The 18,776-nt window shown below is 47.3% G+C and overlaps 1 protein-coding gene across 5 annotated transcripts in view; it reads right to left on the minus strand.

Moving 5' to 3' along the window:
* The window catches only part of MOCS1 (molybdenum cofactor synthesis 1), a 38,171-nt gene extending 19,827 nt beyond the window's left edge, over positions 1-18,344 (minus strand). For 3 of the 5 annotated variants that reach the window (XM_059177864.1, XM_059177863.1, XM_059177867.1), the window contains exons 1-3: positions 18,133-18,344; positions 10,809-10,935; positions 9,252-9,419 (exon numbers count right to left, since the gene is read on the minus strand). In XM_059177864.1, coding sequence (XP_059033847.1) covers positions 9,252-9,419; positions 10,809-10,935; positions 18,133-18,255 — 418 coding nt within the window. In that variant the 5' untranslated portion in view covers positions 18,256-18,344. Of the gene's footprint in view, positions 1-9,251; positions 9,420-10,808; positions 10,936-17,839; positions 17,864-18,132 lie in introns of those variants that run through there. The other 2 variants (XM_059177865.1, XM_059177866.1) reach the window with 2 other exon arrangements.
* Between the last annotated feature and the right edge of the window lie 432 nt (positions 18,345-18,776).

Consider the following 18,776-nt stretch of genomic DNA (forward strand, 5'->3'; position numbering starts at 1 on the left):
CATGAAGAAGACATAACAATTCTAATCACATAAGAACCTAATAAAATCATCTCTATTATATATAAAATAAAAAGAAATGGGACCTCTGGGAGAAATTAACAAATCTACCCACTTATTTATTATTGGCAGGCCAAACAGGTAGAAAGCCAGCAAATGGAGATAAACAAAAGTTTGAACAATAAAATTAACAAGCTGGCTCCAAAGAACAAATAGAGATGTCTCCATCCAATAATTAAATAACCATTCTCTGCAAGCACACACAGAACATTTATAAAATCTGCCAATATACTAAGTCATAAAGAAAGTCTCGATAAATTTTAAAGAATAATTATCATATAGATATCTGACTACTACACAATTAAATTATAACTTAATAAAATATAAATGAAAAATCCTTATATATTTAGAAATTAAAAACAGTACATAAATGTCATAGATCAAAGAACAAATCAGAATTAAAATTAAATACTTATAACTAAATGTTATAGTTAATGGTTTGTTGAAGACTAGCACAATAGACAAACCTCTGGTGAGATTTATCAAGAAACAGAAAAGAGATAAGGTACAAATAAAACATAGTAATATTAAGAAATCCCAAACTGCAAGTAAAACAGATTAAAAAATAAGAAAATATTATTAGTAATTTCATACCAATAAATTAGAAATCAGAAATAATGACAAATGTCTAAAAAAAAAAAAAAAAAAGAAACAAAACAGAGAACTACCAAAACTGACTCTAAAAGAAGTCAAGAATTTGCCTAATGCAATAACTATTAAAGGAATTAAAGCATCTGTTAAAAATCTCCCTGCAAAGAATATACCAGGCACAATTTTACAGGTGAGATCAAATTTTCAAAGAAGTGATTCTCAGACTAACACAAACTCTTGCAGATGAAAGAACTGGGGGGAATACTCTGTGCTATGATGTTTGTCTCCTGCTCACCTCCCCCCAAATTCACATGTTGAATCCTAATGCTCAGTGTGATGGTGTTAGAAGGTGGGGCCTTTGGGAGGTGATTAGGTCTTGAAGGTGGGAGGATTAGTGCTCTAATAAGAGATACCACAGACCACCTCCTGCCATGTGACCAATACAATGGTAACTCTGACCCAGATGGGAGCTCTCACCTGACCATACTGGCACCTTGATCCTGGATTTCCAGCCTCCAGAACTATGAGAAATAAAGGTTTGCTGTTTATAAACTACCTAATCTATATTTTGTCAAAGCAGCCTGAATGGACTAATACTACTACTCAACTCATTCTTGGAAACCTAATTTCACAATCAGTTAAAGCTGGCATGAGGAAATTACATGGCCATTTCACTCATGGATACAGATGCAAAAATTTAAAGTATCAATAAACCAAACTTAATAGTAGATAAAAGCACAGTTTACCATGACTAGGTCGGGTGTACTACAGGAGTAATATAAGATAAGCCATAATGTCATTCAGAGTACTAGGGGAAAAGAAATCATAGCTCATCCTAACATACGTAAAAAAGTATAATCTTAAAAAAACTTAAACTAGGAAGGGAACTTCATTATTTGATTAAAGTTGCTGGTGAAAAAAATAAGAAATATTCTAAATGGGGAAACATTAGGAGCATTCTTTTATTACTACTACTATTGAAAATTACACTTGAGATTTTAGATATTGCAACAGGACTAGAAAAGGAAATTAAAAGCGACAGATAAGGAGAAAAAATTCCCTTAGTTGCACATGATCTAGTTGTTAGTATAGAAAACTCCAAAGAATTTAAACATATTTTCCTAAGTTTCCTATCAATGCTATAATATATCAAAAACAATTAGAAAATGTAATTTAAAAAAAGACACTATCCATCAGGGTCTTGGCATAAAACAGGATTAATCCCGATGGTTAAAATGAAGAAGTTAATGAAAGAACTATTTGTCCCAGTATGGACAGAACTAAAAGCTCCAACAATGAATAGCATAGCACTCAGACTAGCACCATTGGGGGGGATCCATTACCATACCTAGGGCCAAAGGCACATGGAGGAAAAATTAATTTAGGAATCCAACTAAATCACCATGGGGGCAAGGATCCCCTATGGGAGTTTTAGTTCTGGAGAGAATTCAGCCTCTGTCAAAAACCAGGGCAGAAACTTAAATGCATCAGAAACCCAATAGGCAAGGTCACCATGGGTGACCCCAAGTGTCAGCCACCTAGAGCAAAGAGAAGGGCAAAGGAAGTAGATGGCTGTGACAAGGTGGGGGTATGAACAAAAAAGATGCCAATTCTCAACAATTTGATATATGGGTTTAATGTAATTAAAATCCCAACAGATACATAAGCAATGAACCCTCTTAAAAGAAAACTACAAAAATAATTCCATTTACATCCAAAAGAATAAAAGACTTAGGAATTAACTTAACCAAGGAGGTGAAAGTTTCCTACAATGACAACTACAAAACAATGCCAAGAGAAATGAAAGTTAAATGGACATGCATGATGGATTGGAAGACAATATCGTTAATTTGACAATACTCCCTTAAAAAACCCAAGGATTCATTGCAATATCTATCAAAAGCCAATGGCATTTTTTTATGGAAATAGAAAAAAACACCCTAAAATTCATATGGAATCTCAAGAAAGTCCAAATAGCCAAAACAATCTTGAAAAGGAAGAACAAACGGAAGACTCACACTTCCCTGGTTTCAAAACCTATCATGAAGCTACAGTAATTGAAACAGGGTCGAACTGGCATAGATATACACACTGATGAAATACAGTCCAGAAATAAATCCCTGAATGTATGGTCAAATGATTTTAAGGGTACCTAGACCATTCAAAAGGGAGGGGCACCTGGGTGGCTCAGTGGGTTAAAGCCTCTGCCTTCAGCTCAGGTCATGATCCTGGGGTCCTGGGATCAAGCCCTGCACCGGGCTCTCTCTTCAGTGGGGAGCCTGCTTCACTTCCTCTCTGCCTGCCTCTCTGCCTATCTGTAATCTCTGTCTGTCAAATAAAAAATAAATAAAATCTTAAAAAAAAAAAAGGAATGGGAAGAACAGTGTTTTCAACAAATGGTGCTAGGAAAATTGGATACTTATGTGCCAAAGAATGAAGTTGTACCCTTACCAAACATCTTATTCAAAATTAACTTGAAATAGCTCAAGGACTGAAATATAAGTCCTCAAACAATAAAACTCTTGAAAGAAATCATAGTATAAAAGCTGTGACACTAGATTAGGCACTGGTTTCTTGGATGTGGCACCAAAGGCATACGCAAAAACAAAATAGACAAATTGGACTTCAGGAATATTTAAAAATTTGTACATCGGGGTGCCTGGGTGGCTCAGTGGATTAAGCCGCTGCCTTCGGCTCAGGTCATGATCTCAGTGTTCTGGGATGGAGCCCCGCATCGGGCCCTCTGCTCAGCAGGGAGCCTGCTTCCCCCTCTGTCTCTGCCTGCCTCTCTGCATACTTGTGATCTCTCTCTCTGTCAAATAAAATAAATAAAAATCTTAAAAAAAAAAAATTGTACATCAAAAGACACGATCTACAGGGCAAACACAGAATAGGAGAAAATATTTCTAAATCATGTATCTGATAAAGGGTTAATATCCAGAAAATATAAGAGAATTTCTAAAATTCAACAAGAACCAAACAACCCAATTCAAAAATGGGTAAAGGATGTGAATAGACATTTCTCCAAAGACGATATAAGAATGGCTAATAAGCATATAAAAAGATGCTCAACATTACTAGTTATTAGGGAAATACAAATTGAAATTACAGTGAAATATCACCCCACATCCTACTATCAAAAAACAAAATAAAACAAAACAAAAACAGAAAAACAAGTGTTAGTGAGGATGTGGGGAGTAGAACCTTGTGCACCGTTGGTGCGAATGTAAAATGATACAGCTGCTGTGGAAAACAGTATGGGTATTCCCCCAAAAATTAAAAACAGAATTACCATCTGACCCAGCAATTCCACTTCCACAATCTTTCTAAAAGCAGAATTTCGAAGAGATTTCTACACACCTGTTCATAGCAGCATTATGGTGGAAGCAACCCAAGTTGACCAATGATTGGATTATCAAAACATGGTATATACATAAATATTATTCAGCTTTAAAAAGAAATGCTGCAATAGGCTATAACATGAATGAACCTTGAGGACGCTATTCTAAATGAAATAAGTCAGAGACAAAAAGACAAATCCTGCACGATTCCACTTAACATGAAATTCTTAGGGTAGCTCAACTCATAAAGACAAAACATAATGGTGTTTGCCAGGGGCTGGGGAGAGTGGAGAATGGAAATTATTTGTAAATAGTTAATTATTTTTAAATAGTTAGAGAGTTTCAGATTTACAAGATGAAAAGTTACGGGTATTGATGGTGGAATGGTGCACAACAGTATGGTGTACTTAGTACCACCGAACTATTTGCTTAAAAATGGTTAAAAAAAAAAAAAAAAAAAAAAAAAAAAAAAAAAAATGGTTAAAATAGGGGTGCCTAAGGGGCTCAGTTGGTTAAGCGTCCAACTCTTGATTTCAGCTCAGGTCAGGATCGCAAACTTCCCTGCTCTGGATGTGGAGCCTGCTTAACATTCTCTCTCCATTTCCTTTGAATGCACCTGGCATACTCATATGTACATGTCAACACACATGGGTGCGCTTTTCCTCTCCAAAGGAAAAAGAAAAATGTTAAGTTGGTAGATTTTATGCTATGTGTATTTTAACACAATAAAAAAAAAAAAAAAAGAATCCAAACAGAATTTTCCATGGAACGTACTAAGCTGATTCTAAAATGTCCATGGACAAATCATAGCTAAAACACTGCTAAAGACTAAAAAGAATTTGCTTGAGCAGATAGTGGCCTTACTGTGAAGCTACAGTGATTGAGGCATGTGATACTGGCATGGAGAGAGACGAGCCAACCAATAGAACAGCACCCAACACACAAATGCACATATGGCAGATTTACTGAGGAGCCAGAGGCTTCAGTAAGAAGGTGCAGAATGCAGAGAAAATGAGACTATCACATGGGGGAAAAAAAATGAAATTGGGTTACCAAAAACTGGCCACAGATGAACTGAGGACTTAGATAAGCAAAAAGCAAAATTCCATTTATTTATTTATTTATTTACTTGATTTAATTTTTTTTTCAGTGTTCCAAGATTCATTGTTTATGCACCACACTCAGTGCTCCATGCAATACGTGCCCTCCTTAATACCCACTGCCAGGCTCAAAAGGCAGAATTTTAACGGTTTTAGTGGAAACAGAGGGAGCTGTTCTGACCTTGGGTGAGGTGTTGCCTTAAAAAGACATAAAAAGCATTGACTATAAAGGACAAAAGGGATCCACTGAACAACCACTTTTGATGAAAAGAATTCTTATACAAAATGTTGCTTATTTTGTCCAACTGGGAAGAGACATTTGCAACATAAGAACTTTTACCACACCAATATGAAAGAAAAACAGGAAGAAGAGAAACAGGGGCAGAAGACACAAGGTGGTATTACACAGGAAAGAAAAATGATATTTGGAGCTGATCCATATGTTGAGAGATGCTTGACCTCATTCTTAAACAGAGAAATAAAAATTAAGACCAATTAAAAAAAAAAATTAAGACCAAATAAAATACCATTTCATCCTTGTTCAACTGGCAAAAATCCAGAATAAGAATACTGAGTGCAGAGGACGACTTGGGTCAGAGGAAGCTGGAAGGAACTCTTTGTAAGATAACACCAAATTGTTTTCCAAAGTTAAACATTCACCCATCCTACCAGGCAACAGTTCCCCTCCCACAGGAAGTGCACTCCGGGACACACGAGCCAAAATGAAAATGTTCCAAACAGTGCTGCCTGAAACATCGAAACACTGGGGACAGTCCAGATGCTCTCCAGCAGGATAAAGGGTGCTAGCCTCACATAAGTAGACTGCAGCTCAGGAGGACCTGTGCGAAGTTTGGTTGGATGGAAAGGGGAAGCCCTGAAAGACACCGGGCAGGATCCTCATCAAATCCAAAAACATTTTTAAAAATGAGATATGCAATGATAAATGCAAAAATGCCGCAACTTCACTGTCCAACAGCATGGCCATTGGCCATGTGCGGCAATTTCAACTAATTAAAACGTAATGAGTTACATCCACTCAGTTACAATCCCACCGCAGCCACACACCAAGTGCCCAAGGTTGCGTGTGAGCACCAGTCACCCTGTCGCACAGCACTGAGAGCAAGCGATGCCACCAGCCAGAAGATTTCTGGTGGCCTGTCCTACTCCAGAAAGGTCCGCTGCAAAAGAAGGGGTAGAGGAACTCCTGCACACACAAGCTGGCAGGGAGGAGCAGTGAGGAGTTTGGGTTGGCCCAGGGGGATCAAGGTCATGGCAGATAGGGACCCAGAGTGGGCTTCCACTCGGGAATTCTGCTGCACCAGGGTTCGGGCAGGGATCCGAAGTAATCAAGACAGCAGGCTCCCCCAAACATGCAATGCTTTTGCTCTGCTCCCCTGGGTGGGGTCCTTTGTTACTCCCACCTGAGGGTGGGGACAAGGATTGGTAAGCATCCCAGCTTGGAGGGCTTGTCCCTCCCCACCCCTCAGCCCTGCTTCCCCACTGGCACCTGCCTGCCCTGCCCTTCAGGGCAGCTTTGCTCTGAGGAACTGTCTCTGGGGAAGACCAAAGGAGCCAGGCTCAGAGATGTCCAGATATTAGCAAGCTCAGCGCCACAGCGGTCAGTGGCCTAGCAGCTGTCATCTTTTGCAGCACTGGGAGGAACGGGAGGCCTGTCTTTCCCCCTTAGCCAGCACTCTTGGAGGTGGGATAAATCCCACTTGAGGTCACTGCAGTTGGGGCCTTATCCTACCTAACATCTACATGCCGATCAACTCTTATTGGTCAGCTAGGACCCATAAACCATGGGCCAGCACAGCACAAAAGGCCCTTGAAGGGGCCACTGAACAGATGAGGACACTGAGGTTCAGAGTGGGGAAGGAATCTGCACAAGTTCCCCTGGCTAGGCAATAGCAGAGTGCGAACGGGGCGTTCTGGCTTCTATTCCTGCCACTATGCAGGTCGGTGGCTACTATGGAAAGGCCTGTGTCCTTGTGTCTGTACTCAGTCCTCCCTCTGACCAGCAGTGATCCCCACCAGCTCTGCTCTCCCGCAGACCATGGGATGGAACGCAGGGGTTTAAGATAGGACCCATGCCAGAAGGCAGATGATGCAGCCTGAATCAGGGGTTGGGGCCTGGCAGTCAGTGGGGCTCAGCAGGTTCAGCTCTTTCCTGGAACCCAGGCTGTTTTCAGCTCTGAGGGGCCCTCTGGAACAGGGGGTCAGCTCCGTTGGGCCAGCTCCTCCAGCACAGGAATGACGGCAGGATCCCAGGGCACATAACCAGTGGCAGCTGGAGTCAGCTGGCCATGGGGAAGGAGGGAAGAAAAGACTGTCAGGGGTACCTCCCCTAGGCTTGCAGGGTACCTGGGTCCCTCATTCTCTGTCCTTATCAGACATTGGCTCTGGTGGCTGTTTCCACCAATGGGCTGTGGATCATCAATGGCCGGGTCTGCAGCTTATTCACCTCTGTGCCTCCAGCACAGTACCAGCCACGTAAGAAGCCTCCAGAGAACATTCACTGAACCGGCAAATGAGGCAGAGACCGGAGGCCTGGGAGATCCCACCCAGGGCAGCAAGGGTGGGGGCTCGGATCTGAGAACTGGGAGCCTTATTTTCCTCTGATCTCATCATCTACAACTATAGAAGCTTAAGGTCTCTTCATGCCTAACCTTGGTGCTCAGAAGCAAGGCATGGCAAGAGGCCTTCCCGGGTAACCCCTTACAGAGCACTTTGCCATGTGCTAGGCACTTCTGCTCATTTCCTGCTCAGGTAAACTTTATCTCTGCCTGTGGACTTAGAATGGATTTTTAAAAAGGTTGTGCAGGGGCCCCTGGGTGTCTCAGTCGGTTAAGCGTCTGCCTTCAGCTCAGGTCCTGATCTCAGGGTCCTGGGATGGAGCCCCCTGCAGGCTCCCTGCTCAGCGGGGAGTTTGCTTCTCCCTCTCCCTCTGCCATTCCTGCCTCCGCTCCTGCTTGGGCTCATGCTTTCTCTCTTTCTCTTTCTCAAGTAAATAAATAACTAAAAATCTTAAAAAGAAAAAAAAAAAAAACTTGCCCAAAGGTATGCTACTAGTAAGAGGCACAGCCGACATTCGCACGCAGGAATGTTCTACTTGAGAGATCACACATCAAACCAACAAGTCTCAGCGAGCACCAGCTACTTGTCAGGCATGTGCCCACATGCTGGGAACGTGGCTGGGAACCAAAGCTGCCTCGGCTCCCAGAGCTTTCATGCCAGTTATTGGGAGGGAGAGACAGTACAAAGGAAACATAAACATAGAATCAAGTAACGTAACCACAGATGAGACAAATGCTATGAAGAAAAAATAAGGAAGAACAAGGGGATAGAGTAGCGGCAGCCACACTTTTTCTGCAAAAGGCCAGACAGTTACTACTTTGGCTTTGCTGGCCACATGGTCTTTGTGGCAACTGTTCAGCTCTGCAAAAGCAGCCCTGGGAAATACGTAAATGAACGGGCGCAGCTACGTTCCAATAAAACTTTATTAGCAAACAGTGAATTTCTGATTTCATATAACTTTCCTGTGTCACAAAATGCTTTTTTCTTTTGATTGATTTTTAATCCTTTAGCAATATAAAAACCATTCTTAGCCTGCAGGCCATACAAAACCAGGTGGTGGCCCAGATTAGGCCTGTGGACTCTAGCTTGCCAACATCTGGGACAGAGAGTGGCTGGGGTGTGGATGTGGGGATGTACTTTGGAAAGAGTGGTCAAGGAAGCCTCCTTAGGGAAAGGACATGTGTACAGAGACCTGAACGAGTCAGGCAGTGTGCCCTCTGCTCCCAGCAAGGGGAAGAGTGAGTCCAAAGGTGTGGGGGTGTGCACGGAGGGGCGGGACAGAGGCAGAAGGCAGGCGAGAGGTCCCAGAGATCAGCAAGAGCCAGACCACATGGTCCTCAAGGCCCCGGTGAGGACTTTAGCCTAAATGCAAACCACTGGCTCTGGCACTTAACAGCTCTGTGAGCAAATCACTGAACTTTGGGGCCTCATTTCCTAACAAGATGGGAATAATGACAGTTTCAGAGGGCAGTAGGGCCAAGTGAGCATTATGTTCGGAATGGACGTCAGCCGCTGATATGAACACTGAAATCCAGCTGGATACAGTGGGAGCTAGAGAAGTGGCCACGGCTTTTGTCAAACTTACCCACTATGTCCACCACGTCTGGCCGGATGAGCGGCTCTCCCCCCGTAAGCCGGATCTTATCTATACCTTCCTTCACAAAGAGCCGTGCGAGGGTGAGGATCTCCTCTGTGGTCAACAGGTCGGCCTTGGGGGTCAGTGGGACGCCCTCCTCGGGCATGCAGTACTGACCTGAGGAAGGGAGGGGCTGCAGAGGTAAGCCATGACCATAGCAGTGGGGCCCACGGTGCTTCCAGACCCCCACTTCCCTACCAGGACAGAAGTCTCTCCTGAACCCCACCTGGATGGTGAGGAACGAGCTTGCCAAGTCTGAGTGGGTACAAATGCTACAGAGTCTCACCAGGCCTTGCCTTTCTCACCTGTGACACACGAACACCACCTCTTCCCTCAGAGGGGAGGCTGGAGGAATGGGTTAAAGAGGATGAATCAGGCAGAGAGCAGAACCCGGCCTGAGGTGGGGGATGTCAAAACACTGATTCCCTCAGTGTGGGGGGCGGCTAAGCAGGGTCTGCCTGGCCTTCAGCCCATTCCTTCTGGCACTGGTCACCCTCTTTCATTTCATCCGGTGCGGCAAATAGTGACCCCTATGTGTTTGGGTCATGAGGCTGGGAGGTACTCTCTGACCCGTGGAAAGTCACACTCCTCTGTAGTGACAAGTGCCCTCATGTCCAGTCTATTTCAGATAATTAGTCCCATTTCACAGGTTGGGAAAACTGAGGTACTACTTGCTCAGGGGAGGCAGAATGGGGCAAATGAGGGGAGCTCTGGCAGGTTAAGGGGGCACCATGCCCTCCCATCAGCTCCCATGGGATTTTATCAAGGACTGGGTCAAGATCTAGTATAGGGTTATTTAGTCAAATTAGTAAAGGGTCCAGAATTGGTCTTTAAAGATAGAATAGAATAGCTAAAGAACATCAGAACTGCATGCAGTGAGTATTGTTTGGCTAAACGTTTACTATATACGTGCATATCTTTATTGGGCCATGAAGTAAACACATTTCTTATTGGGAGCAACCATGGAAAGCAGGAGAGAGGGAGACAGAGAAATTTTGGAAGTCCCTCCAGCAGCAGCTACACCTCCAAAGCACTCCATAAATGATTACGAAATGAATAATGAATACTCAGTGTATTAGCCTGGGCCATAGCAACTTCTGTCACAGGCCTGGGTGTCTCAGTGGCTGGCAGTGCGGCCGGCACTGCTGTGTACCTCATGTGTCAGCGGTGTCCAGCACCCTCACTCCTGCCCCTGGCCACATCCTAAAAGCTGGGAACCATGGGAAACAGGAGGGAAGAAGGAAGAGCCCTGAAGACTGAGATTTAGGACCAATCTCCACTGCAGTTCTGTTTTCAAATCTAGTTCCAAGTAGAACCCAGCTCCCAGGATCCTAAAAGTCAACCTTGACCCTTATCTTGACCTACCACCCCACCCGGCAAGCAGGGAAGAGGGGTTGGGAGGAGACACTGGGAAGGGAATGGGGAGGGATGAGGAGGCTTCCTGGATGTGGCGAGATTTCACAAGCTGCCTCAGCAAGGGGACAGGGGCCCAGGGAGGGAACTCACATCTGAGGTTGCACTTCTCGGTGAGGGAGATCCGCAGGTAGCTATGTTGCCGGCCAAAGCTGTCAGTGAGGAAGGCGGAGAAGGGGGCCGCGTGCTCCTGCAGGAACTGTCTCCTCCTGGACAACTCCTGCAGTGTCAGGCAGAGGAAACGTGGACCTCTGGGCCCTGACTGGGGGAAATGGGCATGGAGAGCCCACCACCTCCAGGACATAAGCCCCCTCCTATCAGGCATCCCCTCCCCCACCCTCATCTCCGCAGTCCTAGGGGAGCTGAGATTCTCCCTCTCATTCACAGACTGGGGTACAGGCCTAAAGGTTAGAACCTGTCCCCAAGGCCCCAGCTCAGCCCCAGGGAGCAGGACCTCTATAGGAACACAGCTGCCTGCACCCTACCCCCACCCCCTTTCTCTCCCTATTACCATCCTACTGCCCAACCCCCCTCCTTCAAAGGAAGCCTGTCCAGGAACAAACATCTCCAGTATTTCTTGGATGGGCCAGTGGGAGAGAACATGCCACTCAGCACCTGGTAACAATGCCAGCTGGCAAGCGTGTCCAGAAAGGAGAGAGGAAGCAGATAACTGAGCAGGATGGTGGCTGCCTGGGACACGGCGAGCCACTTCTCCAACCCAGACCTCCCATTCCCTCCCTTTACTATAGGAAACAGAAAGAACTCAAAGCCAACTCACTAACTCGGGGGGTGGGTGTCACACAAGCTGACTCCCCGTAACTACTCCCCCGTCCACTGGGCTCCCTGGGACCTCAGCACTGCCCAGGAAGACCCAATAAGCCACTGGGAGCTGCTGAGGACCACACCGAGCTGCGGGGGCTCCCCTCATGCAGAAGGCTTTTGGGGCAAGGACAGCACAACCAGGGAAGCCTGCAGAAGGAACGAGACTGCCAGCCTCTCAAAAGGTAGAAGGGAGGGGCCCAGACGATCGCCCACTAACCCCCTGCAAAGATCATTACTAGGCTTCATCCTTCACCTCACCCATTGCTGGAAGGAAGGATTAAACACTGTCTGGGGGCTCAGAGGGAGGAGAATCCTGGAGCCTCCCTGCAAGGCCCACCCAAACTCCTCCCAGGGGGAGAGAAAGGAGGAAAGGAGACAGCCAACCCTTGCATTTCCCCAAGTCTGATCTAGCCTGAGCTCCTGCCCTGAGCATACAACCCCAGTCACAACAGATGCTGATGAGGTCATTGCTCCACAGAAGCAACATTTACAAAACACCTTTAAGTTACCAAAGAATGTTCTCTGTTTAAAAAAAAAAAAAAAGGAAAAAAAAAGAAAAAGAATGTTCTCTGTTCCATTCCCACACCTACCCCATAAGGGATTACCATAACTTAAGCTTGGATGGGGTTCAAGAATACCACTGGCAGAACCAGAATTCAAATCCAGGTCTTTTGAGTCCAAGATCTAAATTCCTCCCTCTCACTGCAAAAGGCGAATCCAAGAAGGAACACAGTATAGTGCAGTATAGGGGAGAAGTCCTTTCTTTAGAATCTTTATAACAAAGAAATCATGAGGTCGATCATGAGGTCGCTCATGAGGTCTTCAGACAGGGCTCTGGACTGGATACGGGGTCAGGTGTGACCTGACATCCTGAGAAAGTTCCCTCACTTCTCCAGGCCTGCCTTCCCCGCTGTAAAATAAGAACACAGCTATGGCCTCGGGTAAGCGAAGGGAAGGGGGTCAGGAAGCTGGCAAGTAAACACCTAGGATTATTGTGATCTTGTAACCTAAGAGAGGAGAAGGCCTTGGGCCCCGCTTCAGGGACTTCCTCCACCTGGGCTGCAAGTCAGAAACACCTGGCAGCTTAAGAAATGACTTGCACTGGAAAGCAACTGAATTTGGATCTCTGAGCACTCACATTTTAAGTCTGTCTAGGTGAATCTAAGGTACATCCAGGGTCAAGGGCCACTGACTCAGGAGATAAAAGGGACAGGAGTGAACATATATGGGGCGTGCTTCCAGGATTTTCCTGGGTGCCTAAGTGACCTCACTCTGCTCACCCAAGACCAGTATCCCCCTTAATCTCCAAGAAAGTGCTTATAGTCCCATGACAAGCAAGCAGGACTCACTTCTCCAAACTGCTGTCTGTTACAATCCTAACAGTGCTTCTTCCTACCTCCCAACTCACCCCACTGCCTTTCCGCCTGTAGCTTTGGGGGTGGGGCAGAGGACAAGACAGACCGGAGCCCCACTGGCCACTGCAGTCCAAGAGATCAGATAACTGGAAGCCTGAGTTTCCAGCAGAGTTGCCCCAATCCTTCAACAGTTCTTTGCAACTTAGGAATCTGTCAGTCACTCAGGATCCCTGCCCCTCAGGAGTCGCTCTCACCCCAATCTAAACATACCGGGGGTTGTTGGCTGGGTGGGGGAGTCAAAGTGTACCAACTGGGAGCAAGTGAGAGGACCAAGGAGCATGACTCAGCAAAAACCAGGGAGCAAGCAGAGTAACGGGCACCAGAGGAACTCCCAATCAGAATCTCTTGTTGTGGCCCTCCGTGGGGGCAGGGAGGATGCTGGATTTCACCGCTGAGACCTGGAGTGACTTTATCTAGATTCAGCAGCCTGGGTACTGGCAGGAGGACACACGCTCGCTCGCACGCATACACACAGTCTCTCACCCCGCCAGCCTTGCAAACTCCTCACTGTGATGTCACCCCTGCCTCTTCTCTCCTCCAGCACTGCATGTCCTACTTTCATCCTTCCATCTGCCTTTCCTTTAACCCTCCTGCAGGAAAAAAGTATCAGCACCAGTCAGAGGAATCCTGGATCCAGAAGGCATGACTGGGCAGGGTGGACAGAGATGCCTCTCACCCAAGAAGGGCTGGGACATGTCAGAAGCAGCTCATAGCCTCAGAGCCCAGCCTCGACTAGGCTGTTGCCTACCCATCCCCCACCACCCCATGTGGGGAGCCCCCCAGCCTGATTCAGAATCCCGGAGTCTACACGGTATGTCAGGTATGTCACTGTGTCAGTGGACTAATTGGAAGAGAAAAGTGGTGTGTGCAAAACTAGTCACACTGGGGTCATCCTTCATTTCCGGGGTGGTCTCTACTGTCAAAATGGTTTTGCCTAGGACAGTGGCTCTCAAAGGTTTACACATCAAAATTGCCAGCAGTATTTCTAAGAAGTGCTGAGGCTGGAGAGCCCCACTCCAAAGATTCTGACTCCATTGCTCTGCGATAGGGTCCTGAGTTGTTTTTTTTTTTTTTTTTTTTCACGTCTCAGCTCTTCAGCCTGCAGTTTGGCTGAGAACCACTGGCCCAGCGACACCCAGATCAGGAACTATTTTAATCCAGGGCTGGTAGTTGTGGTTCAGAGCATAGGCTCTGGGAGTCGGTAAACCTGAATTTCAAGCTCGGCTTTATTACTAAGTAGCTGTTGAGCAAATCACCCAAATTCTTTAAGTCTTAGTTTCCTCATCCACAAAGGGTGGAAAATAATTCTCCCAGACTCAGCTGGAAGAGTTGTAGCACAGAGCAGGTATTCAGTAAGTTTTCTGAACAGAATTCCTATCTATATCCATCTATTTATGACATACATATTTGTGGAGGAGCACTAGTCGTGTGCTGTGACTCGTTTTCCTGCACTTGCCGGCTCCCCGAGTCAGTCCCGCAAGGCCCAGCCCTACTTAATGGCAGATGGGCCAAGGCTGGGGTTTCAGACCGGCTGTCACACCCCCCCCAAAGCAGGGCAAGTGGATCCTGCACTCCTCCAGGACCACAGATGACCAGGCACAAGGAAGCCTGCCACCTGCTACTGAATGTGTCTTTTCTACCTGCCCAGTGCGGACTGGGGCACGGGGTCGGGGTGGGCAAGGGTGGTGCAAAGGAGTCAGTTAAGGGAGGGATGCTGCCCTCCGAATAGTCACGAACTCTGGGATTTGGTTTGAATGATAAAGGCCAGCCCCCAAACAGTTCTAGAGTATCATAAATAGGGTTATACAGGAGAAAAAGAATACATTCCAAACTCAGATATCAGTGGCTCTGATTTGGGATCCTTGCTATTTGGGAGGATGTACTTGGGTGCCTTGAAAAGCATCTCTGTTAAACAAGAAGACCCAGCAAGGTGCCTAGCCTGAGGTCTGGATCCCCCCTCTTCCTCCATCCCTCCCTAAGTGTGGGGTCTTTACACCTCAGGCTCCCAGCACCGACAGTCACACTTAGATTGGAACTTCTTTCCCTTTGTGCGTCATTGTCCCAGGCCAGGCCTACTGTCTCCTCCCACCTTCTCCTACACCCACTTCCTTCCTTCATAACACCCCTTCTCCAATATTTGTTCACTGTGACCCTCTGAATACTGGGTGTCTCTGTCCTGCAGAAAACCACCCTCTCTCTGCCCTGCCCGTCCTAAAGCAACAGGCCCAGGACCTGAGGCTAACCCCTGTGGTCCCAACAAAGCCCGCATGGATCCTGGGAAGAAGAAAGAAGGGTGTCATGCTTCTGGGCTGGGGTAAGCCCTGCAGAGGTTATGTGGGTCACCCCAATCAGGACAGCCAGTAGTTGTGTCTCCCCAACCACTTCCCCACTTAACTCACACCCCACCACCTCCCCTTTCCACCTGTAAAAGTCGCTCAACCCATCCTTGGACCAAGCCCAAGGCTCACTTTCCACTGTCCTCACAGCCAGCTCCCATTCCACACCTCACATCTCTCACACCCCCACCTTGAAACACAAACAGACAATACTCGGTGGCTTCTCGCTCTGTCTCTCCAAACACTTCTCAGGGTGGAAGGAAAGGCACCCTGCAGGATGGGAGGTGAGGACAGGGGTTCCCAATGCCCCACTCCTGCTCTTGCCAGCTGGCAAGTTCTGTGAAGAAGCTGACCATAGAGATCTCTAGATCCGGGGCACCTCGGTGGCTCAGTAGGTTAAGCCTCTGCTTTGGGCTCAGGTCATGATCCCAGGGTCCTGGGATCGAGCCCCACTTTGGGGCGGGGGGGGGGTCTCTGCTCAGCAGGGAGCCTGCTTCTTCCCCACCCCCACTCCCCTGACCTGCCCACTTGTGATCTCTGTCAAATAAATAAATAAATAAATAATCTTAAAAAAAAAAAAAGATCTCCAGATTTGCCTCACCTTAGGAGATTTTCTTAAAGACATTCTGTGCCCTCCCTCATGGTGTAAATATGGGCTGGTTCAGCCCTTTGGCTGGAGAGGGAAAGTGACAGCCCCAGAGCAAAGTAAAACTGGAGACAGAGTGAAGGTGAAAACCTGGGAATTCCTGGGCAATGTTCTACCATTCCATGTGCCCCCCCTTACCAGGTGAGTTTCAAACAGCCAAAAACATCTGCTGACCCCACTGCCTGCAGAGTACCATGTTCAGCACCTTGCAGAAATACCTAGAAAGGTGGGAGAGCACCCGGCACTCGAGGAGCAATCCGCCTGCTGAGGATAACCCTAATAGGGAGTGTCGGGCATAGGAGGTCTAGAACCAGAGAGTTCACAGAGTGGCTATCCTGAGTGTCCAGGGGGAGGGGGCTTGTGGGACACATCATGTGTCCATGGTGGCAAGACTGACAGTAATTACAACAAATATGTACATAACACAGCACGTATGTGTGTCAAGCTTTGTTCTAAGTACACATATCAACATATACTAATTCTCTCAATCTCTAGGACTATGAAGTAGACACATATTCCCATTTTATAGATGAGAAGACTGAAGCACTGGGAGGCAAAGGGACTTGCTGAAGTTCATACACCTACTCAGTGGTAAGGCTAGGCTTCCCAAGCTGGCATCCTGCTCTAGAATCTGTGTTCTTCGCTGCTAGTTACACTTCCCTTTACAGGGTAAAGGAAAGGGTGGGGGTGCCTCTCATCCTACTCTACCTGAAAGGAAGAGTAGGGAGCACAGGTGCTAGAGTTTGAGTTACTGCTCCATTATTTTCAGCTCTGTGACTCCAGGAAGTTAATTTCAGTGAGCCCCCTCACCTGAAAATACAAACTCTTGACCTCACGTGGTTTACCGTGAGGACTAAAAGAGACCAAGTACGGAGACACCTGGGTGGCTCAGTTGGTGCCTTCAGCTCAGGTCATGATCTTGGGGTCCTGGGATCAAGTCCTGCATCGGGCTCCCTGCTCAGCAGAGATCTTGCTTCTCCCTCTGCCTGCTGCTCCCCCTGCTTGTGCTTTCTAGCTGACAAATAAGTAAAATCTTAAAAAAAAAAAAAAAAAAAAAAAAAAAAGAGAGAGAGAGAGAGAGGGAGAGAGAGAAAGAGAGATCTGTCACTTGGCATGGATCCCTTCCTAAAGGAAATTAGGGGCATGAGGAAGAAGAAACTTCCCTGTCCCTGAACTCTTTAAAGCTCTCTCACCAATCCTTGCATTCCTACTTTTCCCCTCAATAAAGTTCGCAGTTCAAGGAAACTGAAAAATTTCATTTCGCAGCAATGAGGCCTGATTATCTGAAGATCCAGAAAGGATGAGACTCCAGGAAAGCAAGTTAGGCCAATGCCCTCCCCCTGAGGGTGTGGGGGCATATGATCTGATGATTCCCAGGGTGTGAAGTCTTATGCTAAGAAATGGGAAAAGAATGACCGGGCGGGTGGAGAAAATGAAAAAGAGAGGCTTCTCCCCAAATTATTTCCTGACCACATGGGCAAAAGAACACCAAACTTAAAAAAAACTTGTTATGACATGAATCACTCTGTGGAACGCTATCTAGCACTTGAAGGGGCCTATCCCAAACCTTCAGGAAAACTGAGTTCCTCATCTGGACGGGGATCCTGCTCCCTTCTGCTCAAGAATGAGGTTGAGCCTTCCTAAGGGGCATGAAGATGAAACTGAAAGTGTGAAGGACAAGTCACAGAGCCCTGTAACTACAGACGTGACCAGTGACTACTGGTGGCACCAAGGTGACATTTTTAACCACTGTCACACTATGAAGCAGGGTGTCACAAGAACACCCGGTCACACACACACACAGCCTCCACTGTGGAGGAAAGAGGAAAGTGTTCAAGAAACAGGGGGGGTGAGGCAAGGCTGTGAAGGGGTTCAGTTAACAACTCACCGGACCCAGAGTCCTACCTGCCTGCTCCCCATCTCCGGTAGTCACTCAGACCTGGAAGGGGGTTGCATGGCTGGGTGGGCAGGAAGGTGGTTGGTTAAGCGGCACCCCAAGGAGCGCCCGTCCCTTGGGTATCAGGTGAGACTGGGCAGCTTAGAGAGTATCCCTCCACACCTTTCCCCACCCCCAAGGAAGCGCTGAGGGGGTCCCTCCCAGAAGCCGCCGTCGCAGCCCCGCCTGGGTGCTTCTCGGCGTGAGGGTCAGATGGCCGGTCGCCCTTTCCCGGGGAAGGTGTGGATGTGGGCGGGCTCACCTCCGCAGCAGTTTGGGGGGGCTCCCCGGGGCGGTGCTGCGTCACTGGAGCCCCGGAGCTGCAGCTCCGGAGGCCGGACCTCAGCACCCGCTGCAGCATCCGGGACACGGGCCTCGCCGCCATGAAGTCCGGGGGCCAGGCGAAATTCCACTGGGTAGCCGGCTTCGGAAGCGCTTTAGACCTGGGCTCGGTGCCCTAGGGCCTCGCGGTAGGGGCGGGGCGGGGGCGGGGCTCGCGCAGCCAATCCAGCGAGGGCGCTGTGCCGTGGGGCATTCTGGAAGTTGTAGTCCACTTCTTCTCCTTCCCTCGCCAGTATGCATTCTAGGACTTGGGGAGCGCTAGGTCAAAGTCAGCTGGAGGAGATATGCTGAATGAAATGAGTCAGGCCGAGAGAGTCAATTATCATATGGTTTCACTTATTGTGGAGTATAAGGAATAACATGGAGGCTATTAGGAGAAGGAAAGGAAAAGTAAATTGGGGGAAATTGGAGGGGGAAACCAACCATGAGAGACTGGGCTTTGAGAAACAAACCTAGGCTTTTGGAAGGGAGGGTGTGGGGGGATGGGTGAGCCTGGTGGTGGGTATTAAAGAGAGCACATATTACATGGAGCACGGGGTGTGGTGCGTAAACAATGAGTCTTGG

Source organism: Mustela lutreola, chromosome 6 (genome assembly GCF_030435805.1).
Source record: "Mustela lutreola isolate mMusLut2 chromosome 6, mMusLut2.pri, whole genome shotgun sequence".
Classification (NCBI taxonomy): Eukaryota; Metazoa; Chordata; class Mammalia; order Carnivora; family Mustelidae; genus Mustela; species Mustela lutreola.